This window comes from Montipora capricornis, chromosome 2 (assembly GCF_036669925.1).
Source record: "Montipora capricornis isolate CH-2021 chromosome 2, ASM3666992v2, whole genome shotgun sequence".
NCBI classification, from domain to species: domain Eukaryota; kingdom Metazoa; phylum Cnidaria; class Anthozoa; order Scleractinia; family Acroporidae; genus Montipora; species Montipora capricornis.
The window spans coordinates 691,319-708,160 of NC_090884.1; the positions used below are offsets into that span (position 1 = coordinate 691,319).

Genomic DNA, 16,842 nt, shown 5'->3' on the forward strand with positions numbered 1-16,842 from the left:
TTTAAACCAGAATCTTTTTTATCTTTCTCATCCAGTTGTCAAGAAACTCGGTCAACGAGAACAGTGACGTAGACACAGTTGTGGGTAGACTTAGCACCGCTGACCCAGATAAAGGACAATCCTACACCTACACTCTACTCGATGGCGCAGGTGGCAGATTCAAAATTCAGGGATATATTGTAAAGGTAATTATAACCATCTTCCGACGCGATCAATTTGAATTCTTGCTATTGCTACGTCGTTCGATGTGATGTTTTGAAATGTTGCTTCAAACAAGGCTCCCGCAGGCGGATGTCATGTTGTTTCGAAAAGATAAAAATTCAACTGATTTGTTATTTTTATGCTTTGAGAAATAATCCGACAAAATCCAACGTTGGAAATCTGGAACATAACAAAACCATCTCAAAACACTGATAAATGGGATCTCATTAGCACCTCTCTCACGGTCGATGAGGCGTGGACTTCTGATCTTTTAAAGACATTTTTGTCACCATTGCTGATCGACATGCACCAACGCGCACAAGAAGAGCTCGTTCTAACACGCTCCCTTAGATGACCGATCAAATAAGAGCGCTAATTACTCAACGAAACTTTCATCACAAAAAGGCACAAAAGACTGGATCATCTTATGAATGGCAAGAATATCGATCACTCAGAAACAAGATAACTGTAACCATCAAAGAGGCAAAAGGGGCGTATTATTCTAACCTGATTCAAGAAAATAAGAACCATTCTAGCAAATTATGGAGTGCAATCAAGTCTGCGATTGGAAGTGATGTTAATTAAAGCTGGCCAAATTCAATCTCTGGAAATTGACGGTGAAGTCATCACAGATCCAAAGCTAATCTCAGCTAACTTTACTTTCTTCTTTAAATCTATAATAGCAAGTCTACGGCAGACTCTACCAGTGCCAGCGGTCCCACCCAGTTGCTCTCCTCAATTACTAGCAGGTGCACAATTTAGTTTGTCACAAATAACGGTGGATTTTGTTTACAAACAACTGAAATCACTGAACTCCAAGAAATCATCTGGTCTACCCGATATTCCTGTGCGGCTTCTAAAGGATGGGGCTGAAGCTCTGGCGAGACCCCTAACCCTACTTATGAACAGAACGATCAATGAAGGAACGATACCGGCTGATTGGAAACATGCTATTGTCACGCTGGTTCATAAAGCTGGATCGAAATCGGATCCATCGAACTTTCGGCCAATCTCAGTACTTCCCGTCTTCTCCAAGATACTTGAACGGGCTGTCCACCGTATGGTCTACAACTATTTACAGGAGAATAGGCTTTTTTTCTCCTCTCCAATCTGGCCTCCGCCCACTTCACTCAACATCCACATGCCTCACACACGTGACAAACACTCTGCTTGAAAACATTGACAAAGGACTATTAACTGGCCTTATATTTTTAGACCTAAGTAAGGCCTTTGACACCTTAGATCATAGCATCATGTTAGATAAGTTAGCTTTACTAGGAATGAATCGCTCTGCTGTCCAGTGGTTTAGGTCCTATTTAACCACGCGCACTCAAAATGTTTGCGTAAATGGGCTCTTGTCTGAACCCCAGTCTATACCTTTCAGGGTCCCCCAGGGTAGCGTGCTCGGCCCTTTACTCTTTATTATCTACATAAATGACCTACCCTTGGCGGTTCAAGGTTGTAGTGTCGAGCTTTATGCTGACGATACACTTATCTATTTTGCAAGCAAGCCTGTCAGTGAAATTCAAGCTCAGTTAACTGGTGGCCTAACTGATGTCCTAAGCTGGCTTCATGCTAATTTTCTAATACTTAATCTTGAGAAAACGAAGATTATGCTTGTTGGTACCCATCAGAGGACCGCAGAGGCTGACGATCTAGTTATAGAAATCACTAACACGCGTTTAGAAAGGGTTAATAAGTTCAAATATCTTGGGGTCCTCCTAGACGACACTCTGATCTTGGAAGGACCACATAGAGTATATTGGTAATAAGATCTCGTCAAGATTAGGTGTTCTGCGTCGAGCGCGTAAGGTTCTCCCCAAGCCAACTTGCCTAATGCTCTACAATACTATAGTCTTGCCATTATTCGATTACTGTTCGCCAGTTTGGGACAGTTGTGGGGCTGGGAGCAAAGATTACCTAGATAAGCTAAACAGACGTGCCGCACGTATCATTGAAGGTCGATCAATCGGGGCTGAGGAGTTAAAATCAACACTTGGCTGGCCCAACCTACAAGCGCGCAGAAATTATCTCAAATGCCTTTTGGTCCATAAATGTCTTCACGGAATAGCGCCTTCGTACTTACTTTCAGAGTTTAGGCATGCGCACTTTTTCCATGGCTATAACATCAGAAGCCGTGATTTGCTGCGCTCTACCTTTGCAAAAACTGCTAAGTATCAGGGGAGCTTTAGAATAAACGGCGCTCGAACTTACAACACCATTCCGAGAAACATTAGGCAAGCAGAGACGTTAAGTTAAATTTAAAATCAAACTAAAGCGCCATCTTAAACAGTAACACCCGCGGTACATGCTGCATTTATAACTTAATTTGTTTGTCTAGTTTTTAATGTTTTATGTCTTTGTTTTGTGCTGTGTCAGGGCTCCATTTAAACTAGCTCTGCTAAATTGGATGCCCCTGGATAAATATTGAATTAAATAAATTAAATATTAAAAAAGACCTAAATATCCTTTTGCCTTACAGGTAGCAAAATCCAACAGGAATTGTCTTCTGAATGGTGGTTCCCAATGTTTGCTTAATTTTGAAAGCGCATCGTCTCATACCATAAGGGTCCGGAGTACGGACAGCGGTTATCCATCGCAAAACGTTGAGGTCTTATTTAGGATTAATGTAAATGACCGAAACGATCAACCTCGAGGCCTTCAATTGTCCAATTATAAGGTACCGGAAAACGCACCAATCAACTCCAGGATAGGAAATCTGTCCGCCAGCGATGAGGACAAAGGTCAAAGGCTGACCTTTTCCTTGGTTGATGACGATTCTGGTCGATTTTCTTTGGACAGCAAAGGTACTCTTTACAAGGCACAGTCAACAGACTATGAAACGAGCAAAGTACATTTTATCGTGGCTAGGGTGATGGACGACGGAAACCCACCTTTAGCGGTATGTTTATATCTGCAGCATTTGCATTTGAAAGCTGTGAGTTCCCAATGACGTCAAGTCGGTTATAGGAGGCTCATTGGCTATTTCCCCCATCCCATAATGCAATACGTTTTGGGAGATTCCTTACATAGAAACAATACAAGTGATTTACTCTTGGGACTGTATCATGCTTCAGTGAACTGGATATCTATTACTTTAATGCAAACAACCCCCCAGAATGAACTGTATTGTAGGATTGGTGACAATAGCGAATAAAGTATTTCGCCACAGTGCATGGTCGTTCGCCAGTTCCTCTTCTAGTCTCCTTTGCGGCCGTTCTACGAAACGTCAAGCTAAGAACGCCTGCGAGGGAGAATAAATTTTGTATGAACGGTGTTGAAAAAAAAATTAAAGTTTCTCTTGGTGTGGTCACTTCCTCCACATAATCTCAAATGTGGTCACTTCGCGTCGTTTTTGGGAAGAAGACGGCGGTGAAATGTACCAAAATGTACAACGCACGTGCAGAACGTGCAACGCTGTTGTTTTGCTCTGCAGATTTTGTGCCGTTGTAGTTGTCTTCGACGTCGTCGCAGCTTAAGCTAAAATCATATGCCGCAAGTGCAGCACTCGCTGCCGTTGGTGTCACCGCCGTCAGTACCTAAGCTTCCTAAGCTAATCCAGTGTTTGTAACGTTGGCTGTACATGCAACAGACAAACATTCTTTTTGTTATTTGAATGTGCCAACCACTGCAACAAACGACCTTTTTTTGGAAAGAAACTATTAATTATTTTAATAGAAGTAGAATAAGGCCGTACCACCAATTATTATTTCTTCCTTGCAGATGAACAAGAACATTTCTATTTCCGTTGTCGACGTCAACGAGGCACCGGTGTCTATCGCCCTTTCTTCGGAGAGCGTGCCAGAAAACTTGAAGCTTGGAACTAGCGTGTCTACGATTACAGCAACGGACTTTGATGCTGTGCAGAATTTAACTTTTAGTTTGGATGATGATGCTGCTGGTAAATTTGCGGTCAAAAGCAAAGCGTCTTGCCAGACTCTTGCAAAAGGAACACGCTGCGTCACTGCACTATTGGTCAGCAGCCCTATCAATTACGAGGATACCGCAAGCTTAGAAGTCATCATTCGTGTGACAGATGACAAGGGACTTTTCCGCACGGAAAAGTTTAATTTGACTGTGATTGACGGAAATGATCCGCCCACAAATGTGACGTTGGATGGAAGTATGTCAGCCTCCATACCTGAGAACAGTAAAAACGTTCAAATTGACAGTCTTATAACGGATGACGAGGATTTTGGACAGAATTTTACTTATGCCATTATCAGTAATTCTGGAGCAAATTTTGAGATTCGAGGAGACAAATTGTTCGCTTCCAGTAACGCAAGTCTTGATTTCGAATTGTCTTCAAGACACCAAATTACAGTGAATTCAACAGACAATGGCAGTCCTCCATTGTCGGTACAAGTATCATTAGTTATTGAGCTACAAGACGTTAACGAGAATCCCACGGGAATAACGTTGTCCAATCAAAAGGTAGAAGAGAATAGACCAACTGGAACTGTGATTGGTCAGTTGAATGTCTCTGATCCTGACAGAAATCAAAGTCACGCGTGTATTCTAACCGACTCAGCCAATGGGAAGGTAGCAATAAGCAACAATCAACTGACCGTTGGGAACGCGGAAATAAATTACGAAGACGCGAGTTCGTTTAGCGTGAAAGTTCTCTGTCGCGATCCAGGAGGTCTGTCGGTGGAAAGTACCTTTGTGATTCTTGTCCTAGACGTTAATGAGGCACCAACACGTATAACACTTACCAACGATAAGGTTAAAGAAAATACGAAAAGCGGATCCGTGGTCGCGCTGATACACGTCATCGACCCAGACAATGCTAACACGCAGGTCCAAACGTTTTCTTTTTCAATTTCGTCCTCTGATCCAAATCAACCATTTGCTATACAAAATGACACAATTATCACTAAAAGACCTCCTGATTTTGAGAACACTGCCCAGTGGAATGTACGTCTGACTGCGAAAGATAATGGGATACCTGCGCTGTCCAGGACACAGACCTTCACTATTCAAGTTATTGATACCAATGACGCTCCTAATGGAATTTTGGTAAGACGTAATTTTCTCTTAGTGTTCTTACATAGGTCGGGTCAAGAGAAAATGAGGGGACAGAGAGCGTTGGCCGGGATATGTCATGTCCACGAAAGTTATTTTTAGACGAGCGAAAGTCTTTGTTCTAGCGGAAGTCTGTCTTCCGAGACGTCCGCATGCACAAACGTCAAGTCCACTTCGTCCGCCATTACATGAAATCTTTGCTTTTCTTTCAAACATCAGACCGAGGTTGACCTGCATGTGGACGTCCCGGAAGACTTCCACTCGTCTAAAAATAACTTTCGTGGACATGACATATCCCAAGGGCTGGACCGGGAGCCTCCCTCTCTGTCCCCTCATTTTCTCTTGGTCGGGTAAGCTCAATCCCTTAAGAGGTTCCTCCTTAATGGAAAAAAACGAGGCTCTTTTACTGAAAGGGAGAATATGCTATAAGCTGGCATTCTGATTACTTGTTAAGTGCGCTTTGTTAGACCAAGCTACCGGGAACCCTTGCGGGAGCCGTTTGGTTTAAAGTGATAATGATCCTGTCATTAGGATGGGAAGTCTTGACAAATGTTGGCTTATCCGCAGCTCGAACATATGAGATGGCAACAGTCACTTAGTATTTTTTTTTTATTTTTAATCCCAAACTTTTATATCGAAGCGAAGAGCTCTACAATAAAAAGAAAGAAAAAATGGAAGCACCCGGAGAAAAATCTCTCCGAGCAGAGAAGAGGGACAGAAAATCAAACCCAAACATGACAACGAGAGCGAGATTCGAGACCTGCACACATTGCACAAACCGTGCCTCCCAAGCATAACGTTTTCAACTCAGTAGATTACTGAAAGGCGGATTTGCTAATGACTGACTCTGGGGCAAAATCCAAGTGCTCCTAAAAGAAATCGAAACTACAACTTTCATTCTGCATTTAAGCTAAAAAACGGGTTTTTTTTGTTTTTGTTTCTACCTTTTTAGCTCTCAAGTTCGTTTGTGAATGAAAACAGTGATGTGGACACCTTGGTTGGATCATTAACAACACTAGATCAAGACGGGTCTCAGAAACATACATTCAAGCTTCTGAACAGTGCGTCTGGGAGATTTAAAGTAGACGGCAATAAAATTACGGTAATGATCGATGTAATAGGCAAGAGGTTTTCACGTGAGACGCCAGTAAGATTTCGTTTGGGCTGTTTAGAATGAAAAATTAAGTAGAAGGGAAACTAAGTTGAACCTCCTGCAAATCCCACACTTTGTCAAGGAAAAGAAACTCTACAACCGAGCGAAAACACGTATGTGAGCAGTCACAGTTGGTTTCACGAGATTTGTATTAAACTAATCACCTAGCGTAGGAATCCGAACCAAGGAAATCCCGTGACAACTTTCACCCTGGGATTGCCTTTAAAACGAGGGTTGGTGAATTCAGTGACAACGGCTTTATTTTCTTTACTATGCCATAAAGAATGCGTGATTGGTAAGGAGTTGATAGGAGCTGGAATATTGAAATATCCAGTGTCTTTCCAGGTGGCTGTGTCCAACAAGCAGTGTCTGAAGCAAGGTGGTCCTTCTTGTCGTTTGAACTATGAAATGCAAAGCAGTAACGTGATTAGGGTGAAAACAACAGATGATGGAACACCGCAACTGTCTTTTGAAAAAGACCTCAGGATTGATTTGCGTGATATCAATGACAAACCACGTGATTTGCAACTGTCCAATAATCAAGTAAAAGAAAATGCGACAACTACTTCTCCGTTTGGCCGGTGAGTAGGGCATTTCGGAATTGTTCTCAATTAGAGGGTCCTAAAATTGGATTAAAAGAACGTTCTTCGCCGTTTTTTATCATTACGATTTGTGTCTCCCTTTTCCTCTCATCTGTGGGTCATTATATACGACTGTATCAATCTTTGAACGTTAAAATGTATACAGATAATTTCTTGGTTAAGCGAAATGAAAGCAGCACGAGTCAGCCGCTTGCTTTTTGTTCTAACACCAAGCACATTGAAGGAAACCATCATGTACATTACGAATATTATTGCCCTTTCCATATCTATAGTGAACTTTTATATTTCAAATTTCAAGGAGTTTGGTTTTTCGCTGCCATTAAATCACTGTAGAGGAACGGGTCGAGGTGTTACATCCCAAGTTTACTGCGGTTGGGGACTCTCTTTGGAGGCAGGCATCCCCAGTCAGCCAACTGGCGCGGCAAATATTATTGGGTAAAGTGAAAAATAAACAGTTGTTCGAGAGTTAAACTTTAGAAATCACATGTTTATGGAAGACATAGTAAACTTCTCGGAGAGAAATGTCTAGGTATGATGTTTAGATTTGAGAATAAATAATCCAAGCATTAAGCAATTCATTGTAATTCATATAATACTTGTTTGGCTTTTTCTAGCTTTTCTGCACGTGACGAAGATGCTGGCCAATCCTTGACGTATTCACTGACCAACGATGACAGCGGGCGTTTCAGGGTTGATTCCCAGGGGAGGCTGTTCAAAGCCAAGGATGTCGATTATGAAACCCAAAATTATCACGTGATAAGTGCGAAGGTGCTGGATAACGGAAATCCGTCCATGGGGGTAAGAGAATTAGAAATATATAGTTCACTATCATCATCATCATCATTATGTCGAGAGCTTCTTCCCTCGCAATTCAGTCCCCAGGTCTTCAAGAAAGGGTAATTGGCATACCGGTAGCCGCGTGTAAGATTTATTAATCCCCAAAACATCAAAAGGCTTAATCCGAAACGTAATAATAATAATAATAATAATAATAATAATAATAACAACTTTATTTAAGTGTAAATGGATTTAGCACCAGAGCGCTAATTGGGAACACTGATAAAATTAACGCAAATAAAATCAAAGCAAATAATTTTTTTTTTTTTTTTTTGCGGAGAGAGGAAAACTGGAATACTCAGAGAAAAACCTGTCGGAGCAGAGGAGAGAACCAACAAACTCAACCCACATATGACGCTGAGTCTGGGAATCGAGCCCAGGCCACATAGGTGGGAGGCCAGTGCTCTCACCACTACGCTATCCCTGCTCCCAGAATGAACTTCATTTTGGGCAACTTGATTTGTGAGGAGAAATCGACGTCAATCCGTAGATCGTGGGTAACTAAACCGAACAACTCAACGAAAGAGCTAACGAGCGGGCGAGCGATCGAAAGATTTATGCCATGTCCCTAGAAAGTAAAAAAAAGTAACATTTATATGCATTTAATATATACTAAAACAGTGGATAGCGTTGAACGCGCGCGCTGATTGGCTACTCAAACCCGGATATCCTTTGCTATTCACCTCGGAGCAGATCGCGTGGATTTCCCGAAAATGTTGTAACTTTGGTAGGAATAAATGAGTTAAAATCATCTTTTTGTGTTATCTCACTGTTCTAGTATATTCTAAAACAACTATTCACCCCAGTGTCGGTGGCTAGTGGTGGCACCTCCACTTCGGTGAGTAGTTGCTAATTATCATCCTATCGTCGTCTTCATAAGCGCCATCACCATTATTTACATTACCTTCCTTCGTCATCTGATCATCATCGATCTTATTATTGGGTTCATGACAAAAGGACCAAAAAATGGCTTTTAGAGCCGCGAGGATACAAATGATTTTACAAGGAACAGAAATAATCAGAACACTCGACAAGTCATGTCTTTCTTTATTACTAGTAATAGTTTTCACTACATCTGCCCCCGCCTAAGATAATTTGGATGGCAGTTGAGGTGTTTTCCAATTAATATGTGCTGCACATTGTGATGTCTTCATATTATGCTACGTGTAATTCAGTAGGTAGGAAAGTGGAGGTGAAAGATGAAAGGAAAGGATGGGCAACAACAAAAGGCCATTTATTTTCAATTTCCATCAACGTTTATTTGATACGCTATCAATTGAAAACCAATTTACATAATTATAGAAATGCCTTGAAATTATGATAGTAAAACAGGAACATTAACTAGAGTGCAACATTTCGTCGTCATCTTTTTGATCCACGTGGTTCTTCTTTCTACATAGGTAATTATATTAGGATCGCTGATCTAACTATTATTATCGTTATTATTATTATTATTATTATTATTATTATTATTATTATTATTGTTATTATTATTATTATTACTATTATTATTATTATTATTATTATTATTATTATTATCTGTAAATAACTGTTGTAAATATGATCGAAGATTGTACATATACAATATCTACCAATTTACATATTTTCCCTTTTAACGTGGGGTCTTCTAGGTTGTCTCCTCGAGGCCAAAACCCTGCGGGCGCAATTACTATGCAAGGCCAAATCATGCATAGTTTTTTTTATGTAAACTGACAATGAAGGCTTTAAATGTTATAAACATTAGAAATCACAACTCCCACAAACAAGAACAACAAATTCCTTTCTCATACGTTTTTAAATGGTATCCGTTGGATCTGATCGTTCTACAGTAGTCGTTCGACAACTGCTCCCTCAGTCAGTGACCCCCGCGCTTGTCTCTTAACCTGCTGTTTTAGAGTGTGCAGATTATCATTAGGCGGCGTATATCGATGATGATATCGTGACGATGACAGCTATATTACCAATATCGTCATAATTATTGCCATTGTCATCATCAACGTTATCGTGGTCTTCATTTTTATCTCAACATCCACGGCAGCAAACTACTACTCGCAGAGAGCATCTCACTGCGACTTTGACTTACTTCCTGATTTTTTTTTTTTTTTTCTGCAGGCAGAGAAATATTTTACCATTGAAGTCTTGGACGTGAACGAAGCACCAATAAATATCAACATTACATCTGCTGGAGGACAACTGACCTTTACTAATGGGCAGGCACAAATCCGCGAAAATTCTATCGTCGGAACAAAGATTGGAACACTAGTGGCGTTGGATCACGACAAAAATCAGACGATCTCTTTCAGACTCGACGACGACGCCGGAGGAAAGTTCAAATTGGGAAGGAACACCACATGCCAGACTGTAATTAACATGCCAGGGGTTAACACTCGGTGTCAAGTAGATCTGCAATCAAATGGAGCTCTAGATTATGAAACGACTCAGGCGTATCAAGTGACGGTGCGTGGGACCGATCATAAAGGTCTGGCAACGACTCAGCAGTTGATAATAAGCATTGTTGATCAAAACGATCCACCAGAAAACATCACGCTTGGTGGAAGTCACACTGCATCTGTGTTTGAAAATTCCGACGGTGCCCTCGTAGGACAACTAACGACCGCGGATCCAGACATCGTGCAAACGCATGCGTACAGGCTGTTGGACAATGCCGCTGGTCGTTTTGTGATTCAAAATGACAAACTCTATGTTTCCTCCTCAGCTAATTTGAATTACGAAGCTCGAAATCAGTTTAAGGTTAGAATACAAAGCAATGACAGTGGATCACCTTCTCTTAGTGTGACGCAGGATTTCCAAATCATTGTCCTTGATGTAAATGAAGCACCAGTGAATATTACCCTTGCGCCCGCAAACATCACAGAAAACAGCGCACCCGGTACACAGATCGGTCATCTTAGAATTAGTGACCCGGATAATGATGGGTCACGTGTTGTCTGGCAAACTCACAGTTGCCAAGTGACTGGAAACCAGGTTGGAGAATTTGTGATTCAGTCCCACGTGCTCACAGTGGGAAGCGCAAATCTAGATTACGAACTGGCTTCAGCTATCAGTGTGCAAGTGAAATGCACAGACAGTGGTTCCCCACAGATGTCTTTAGTGAAGATCCTGGATGTTTCAATCGATGACATCAACGAGGCACCCACGGACATTTCATTATCTGGTGACGTCATCACGGAGAACCAAATTCCATCATTAATTGGTAGGTAAAGAGTATTATTCAAAAGGTATTCAAGACACACGCTGCATGAAAACTAATTAGAGTTACGTTGCTTGCTTTTGCCACTGGCAGTACGAATTGCTTAACGGAGCCATCCTATTATTAAAAAACACCTCATCCGAGCTGTCGTTCGTCGCAAAACAAGAACTTTAACAACTATGGCTTAGTTTTCCATTGTATTACAGGGCTTTGTCATAGGGTGAAAAATGTCGCGACGCATTGTTACCCAATCAAAGCCAAAAGCCAACCCAATTATGTGTCTAACTTTTCTTTCTTTCTGTTCATGGACCACGATCCCGGCGTTATCCGACAAATCGAGCCGTTAAATTATTTATCAGTCACCAAGATTAGTTTTTCTTTTATCTTCAGGCTTTTTCTCTACCTCTGACCCTGATAACACAAATCAGCCGAGAGACCGACAGTCCTTTGCGTACAGCCTCATGGGAAACACCGCTGGTCTTCCATTTGTAATCAACGGCAGCGCACTAAATTCAACTACAAGTCTGGACCACGAGTCTCAGGATTCATGGAACATTACTGTTAAATCAGTAGACAGTGGGGATCCTCCGCTTAGTTTTTTTACGTCATTCCAGATCTATGTTGTAGGTAAGGAAAACTAAGATCCAGAGGGGTATCATACAACCCCGTCCGTTTCAACATTTGATATGGCCGGGAACTAAGCTCCAAGCTCTGATGCGGCTGGGTGTTTGCTTTGCCATTACGTTACGGCTGTTTGCGTCTGAAACTTAGGAATGGCCGTGATGGTGGTGTTTTCAAGTAAACTTTGTGAATGAGGCAACCAATAAGCTATTTTTATTCGTGTGGTTGGCCCGAAATGGCCCCGCATCCATAAATTAGCACGCTGTCCTTCAAGAGACCCATGTACTTTGGCAAGGAAGAGAGCTACATATGATATGCCCTTTTGATTTTAAAAAAACTGCTGTTAAGCCCCAAGAGGTCTGTCCTGACTTTTGTTTTTTCCTTCACATCTTTCCCCTAAGTGACGAAAACCATTTTCCCTTGGTGCAGTTCTTCCCATTCGCGGAAATTATTTTACCCTATATCTTAGTGATTTACTACAGTAGTATCTTTGCGAGTGACTTAAAAGCAAGCTTAGCTTCTGTTATGTCTTTGTCTTCTTCTTTTTTACTTCAGATGTCAACGAAAAGCCGTTCAACATAAGTTTGTCAAACTCCTTTATCGACGAAAATCCTCCGCAAGACGCAGTGGTTGGCATCATATCCTCGGAGGACCCAGATAATGCACAAAGCCATGTTTACTCTCTCATAGATGGAGCTGCAGGAAGATTTAAAATAGATCGAAATCAGCTCAAAATTGCTTTACCAAACCATAAATGCCTCAAAAATGGGGGAGACTTCTGCAAGTTGAATTACGAAAAACAGCAGAACTACTCAGTGCTCGTGCGTGCAACGGACAACGGAAACCCGCCTCTAAGCAGCGAGGCGAGGTTGTCAATTACGTTAAAGGACATCAACGACAGACCACGTTATTTTGAGTTGTCTAGTAATACAGTGAAGGAAAATGCAACAATCGGGTCAAAGATAGGACGCTTTTTCGCTGTAGACGAGGATGCGTTTCAAACGCTTCAGTTCTCTTTGGTAGACAACGATGGCGGGCGTTTTGAGGTCGATTCGTCAGGTTACCTGATTAAAGCTAAAGGAACAGATTACGAGACCAATAAGGCTCATACGGTCGTTGCCATGGTGAGGGATAACGGCACGGTTCCATTGGAGGTAGGTTTTGGTCCAAGAATATCTCCACATATACGTGGCCATCAAAATTTGCCATTTTTCATTTAGTTTCCGCTTTTGATCAACTTCTTAAGGTCAGAAGGACTAGTACTCGGTTGTTTCTCGACCGAGTCAGTGAGAGGCATTTGTACAGTCCTTTGATGCTACAACTACGTTGCATAATTTCGTTAAAAACTGCTTTGCAGATTTTCTTTACAGTCAAAACAGCTCAAGCGTTCCTCTGAGGGGCGGATTAATGAGTTCACTATTGCAAATTTGATTTTAGTAATCATTTCAATAATCTGTTCGTCGGATGAATAATGCAAAATTCAAATCAAGCCTCAGTTCAAAACTCGAATTTTGATATGAATATTACTGGCTTCTGGTGTCATGCCGGCGTGGGAATTTCACAGGTTTACTGATTTGCATTATCTGTCAAACGGTCATTTCACTCTAGCAACATTACCTTTCTGAAATCTTAACAGTATTCTCGAACTTGAGACACTATGTTTTCGAATTAAAGATGGACGTAGAAATGAATTTAAAAAGAAAGGAAAATCACGATTATTACGACCTTGGCAGATTATGCAAATTGGTACACCTGTCAAATTCTTACACAGGCCTGGCACCGGAAGCGAACAATAATCCAATCAAAATTCGAGTTTTCAACTCAGGCTTGATTTGAATTTTGCATCTGACGACCAGATTATTGAAATTAATGATTCCTGAGATCAAATTTGCAATAATGAACTCATTAATCCGCATAAGAGGAACGCTTGAGCTATTTTAACTGTAAAAGTGGGAACGCAAAGAATTTTGTGATGTCAGCTAGGGAATAAAATCGGCTATTGGACAAACAGCTGCCAGTTTTGTGCAGTGCAATAAAAGTTCGATCCCAAGAAGAAAACATCAAAAGTGGAAAGATTAATCTTAGCTGTTATTTGGGGTTTGATGCAATGTCATTGGATGTAAAATTATGATTGACACGTGTCTTTCTTCATTTCGGCTGATTCATTTTATATTCCGTCTCTCAGCTGAACAAGACGTTTACCGTCGTCGTGGAAAATATCAATGAGGCTCCAATAAACATTAGCTTAACATCAGCGTTGGGACAGCAAACGTTCCTGGATGAACAACCAAAAGTTGACGAAAACTCCCAAGCGGGTACAGTGGTGGGGACAATTGAAGCGTTGGATCAAGACGAGGATCAAAACTTGACGTTCAGTTTGGATTTTGATGCCGCTGGCAAGTTTACCGTGGACTCACCAGTCACGTGCCATAACCTCACCAACATTCCAAGCGTTAAAACAAAGTGTTCTACGCTGTTAAAGGTCAGCGGCGACCTGGACTATGAGGCAAGCGCAACTGAAAATATCTTGGCTCGCGTGACTGATAATAACGGATTATTTCACGTTCGATCATATAAAGTTACGATATTGGATATAAACGACCGGCCGAGCAACATATCCTTGGCAGGCGGAGAAATAGGTTATATCGACGAAAACGATAATTTTGGCTTTGTAGGTGAACTTGCAACGGCTGACGAAGATGCCGATCAGAGACACAGCTACAGCTTAATCGACAATGGTGGCTGGAAATTTGTGCTCCGCAGAAACAAGATTTATACATCTCATTCTGCAAATTTAGATTACGAAAAGAAATCTGTTTACTTTATTGCAGTCAGAACCAGGGACAGTGGATATCCCACCCTGAGCTTTGATAAAAATTTCACCATTCAGGTTTGTCGGCTTCTTTTTTACTGAAGAGGTTTTCTAGTTTTGGTCAATTGTCCTTTAATCCCAGACTAACTTAACAGATACAACCCAATGCGTCAGGCTTAGGGAAACTCGTTTACTGAAAGGCATTTGTAGTTAACTGGTTTAGCTTCATGTAAGGAGGGTAGTACTTTCTAGGGCAGAAGTACTAACAAACCTTTAGCTCTCGTAAGAAAAAAGTTCAAAGGAATACAAGAACATCTAAAACTCTTAAGAGTCTAAAAAATATCGATATCAAAAAGCTAAAATGCTAATATAAGAATGGCATGATTAAAATTTTGAAGACAAAGGTGAGCTTAAGTTTTTGCTTCTCTAAAAGCACTTTTACATTCTCTTTCTTAATAGAACAGACTGTAGTATTCATTCTTAAATCTAATGACAAACTATTGCGTACTTGAATACTTTTTACACTAAACCTTCCACCCTTAATTTAGGACAAATTAAGAAAAACGTCAAGGCTTCAGTACAAGCTTGCCTTTTAATCTTGAGCTCTCTTGTCCTTTCTGTTCTTCTTTTCCTTAGGTACGCGATGTCAACGAGAGACCAACAAACATCTTATTGATTCCATATAGTGTTCGAGAGAATAGCCCTCGAGGAACTCTTGTTGGTAAAATATCAGTTGTAGACCCCGATGACAAAGGACCCAGGGGACCCTGGCAGAATCACTTTTGCAACATTATTAATGGGGCAAATGTGCCCTTTAGTGTTAATGGTGCAACAAATTCTCTCGTCGTAGCTGATGATATAAATGACGAGAAAGGAAGAGGTTATTACGTCAACTTGCAATGTCAAGATGATGGAACACCGGCTCTGTCAATCGACAAAACGGTACGAATCAAAATAGACAACGTTAATGAAAAGCCTTACGACATCACGCTGTCTAACAATGTGGTATCAGAGAATGGTGAGATCGTTACTGTTGGTGTATTGGAGACCGCTGACCCGGATAATGAACAGATGGTCGTGCAGACATATTCCTACAGTTTTGTTGGCTCCAAAGGGAACATTCCTTTTGTTATTGATGGTCATGCTCTGAACACAACTAGAAGCTTGGATTACGAAACCAAGATGACCTGGTTGCTGACTATCAAGTCTACAGACAATAACAGTAAGTAAACAAATTCTTGAGTGTGGACTAAATCACCTTGTTACATCTCTCAGATAGTACGCACGCTATGATTGGGTAATTTGGCTGGCCGTATTCTACAGTACGGTTCGCTGTGCGGCACGCTAAATTTGAAATTTAGATGCAACATTTTCTTGCAAGCTTTTCGTGTTGTTTATGTGAAATAAACTTGCGAAACTGTTTGTATCTTTCAAGAAACTATTTCAGAAAGCAAATCATTTGTTGCAGTTGAACTTTCGGCTTGACTTCAACTAGTCACCTTTCCCGCGCGCCTGATTACCTCAGAGATATATTAAATACGTTACTAACTGTTTGAACCTCGCTTTCTTTGTCTGTACCGGTAAGTTACAGATCCTCGTTTACCCGTTAAAAACTGGGTCCGTATCTTACGATACGGACCTCGAACTCGGCTGGTAAGAGGTACACAATTACAGTACAGTGATGGTGATGCATTAAAACGAGACCTTACAGTAGAACGCGCATTGAAACGGAAAAGGCCATACTTCAGCTTGGCCTTCCTTGCCCATAAAAAATAAGGTTGTCACTTCAAGATCCTGATTTGTGACGAAAAGCCTCATAATCGTGCTATTGGACTTAGTTGTTGAACGGTTTTCTTGAAATGTTCCCTACTAATCCCTGCTTTGAACTGCAATAAAAAATATGTCACCGTGCTTGCTTAAGAGATATAATGGGCCAATCTTACCTCATTGATGCCTGTACTGATACTAATCACGCGCGTTATTTCATCGGCTCAGGGTACATCTTGCAGTAGCTAAACGAGAGGGTTTTTAAAGTACCATTTGAAAAAACACCTGATAGGAAGAAAGTCTAGAGCATATGGAACACTGTCTTCTATAGTTTATTGAAAAATCACTCAACTTAGAACGACGTCAACGGAAAATGTTTCTCGAGTCGTTGTTTTCAAGATCATAATTTACATCTCTGGGTAAGGGGCTTTGTGTTCGTTTTTAGCTACATCTTTTTTTCCTTCCGATGATTCTTTTTTTAATTTTTTTGTTTTAAAGGGGATAATTTGTACACCAAAATTATGAAATAAAAAATACAGGTCACCGTGCTTGTTTAAGAGTAAACCACCATCGTACCTGTCTCGATTATCGTAGATCGAAACAACAAAATTCA

General features: G+C 41.0%; 1 protein-coding gene across 1 annotated transcript in view; it reads left to right on the plus strand.

Annotated features, from left to right (window-relative positions):
• The window catches only part of LOC138038333 (protocadherin Fat 4-like), a 47,835-nt gene that overhangs the window by 14,061 nt on the left and 16,932 nt on the right, over window positions 1-16,842 (plus strand). Inside the window, exons 11-21 of the mRNA XM_068884138.1 lie at window positions 36-185; window positions 2,684-3,103; window positions 3,925-5,220; window positions 6,179-6,328; window positions 6,725-6,960; window positions 7,596-7,779; window positions 9,931-11,032; window positions 11,420-11,656; window positions 12,206-12,804; window positions 13,836-14,540; window positions 15,099-15,684. Coding sequence (XP_068740239.1) covers window positions 36-185; window positions 2,684-3,103; window positions 3,925-5,220; window positions 6,179-6,328; window positions 6,725-6,960; window positions 7,596-7,779; window positions 9,931-11,032; window positions 11,420-11,656; window positions 12,206-12,804; window positions 13,836-14,540; window positions 15,099-15,684 — 5,665 coding nt within the window. The remainder of the gene's footprint in view (window positions 1-35; window positions 186-2,683; window positions 3,104-3,924; window positions 5,221-6,178; window positions 6,329-6,724; window positions 6,961-7,595; window positions 7,780-9,930; window positions 11,033-11,419; window positions 11,657-12,205; window positions 12,805-13,835; window positions 14,541-15,098; window positions 15,685-16,842) is intronic.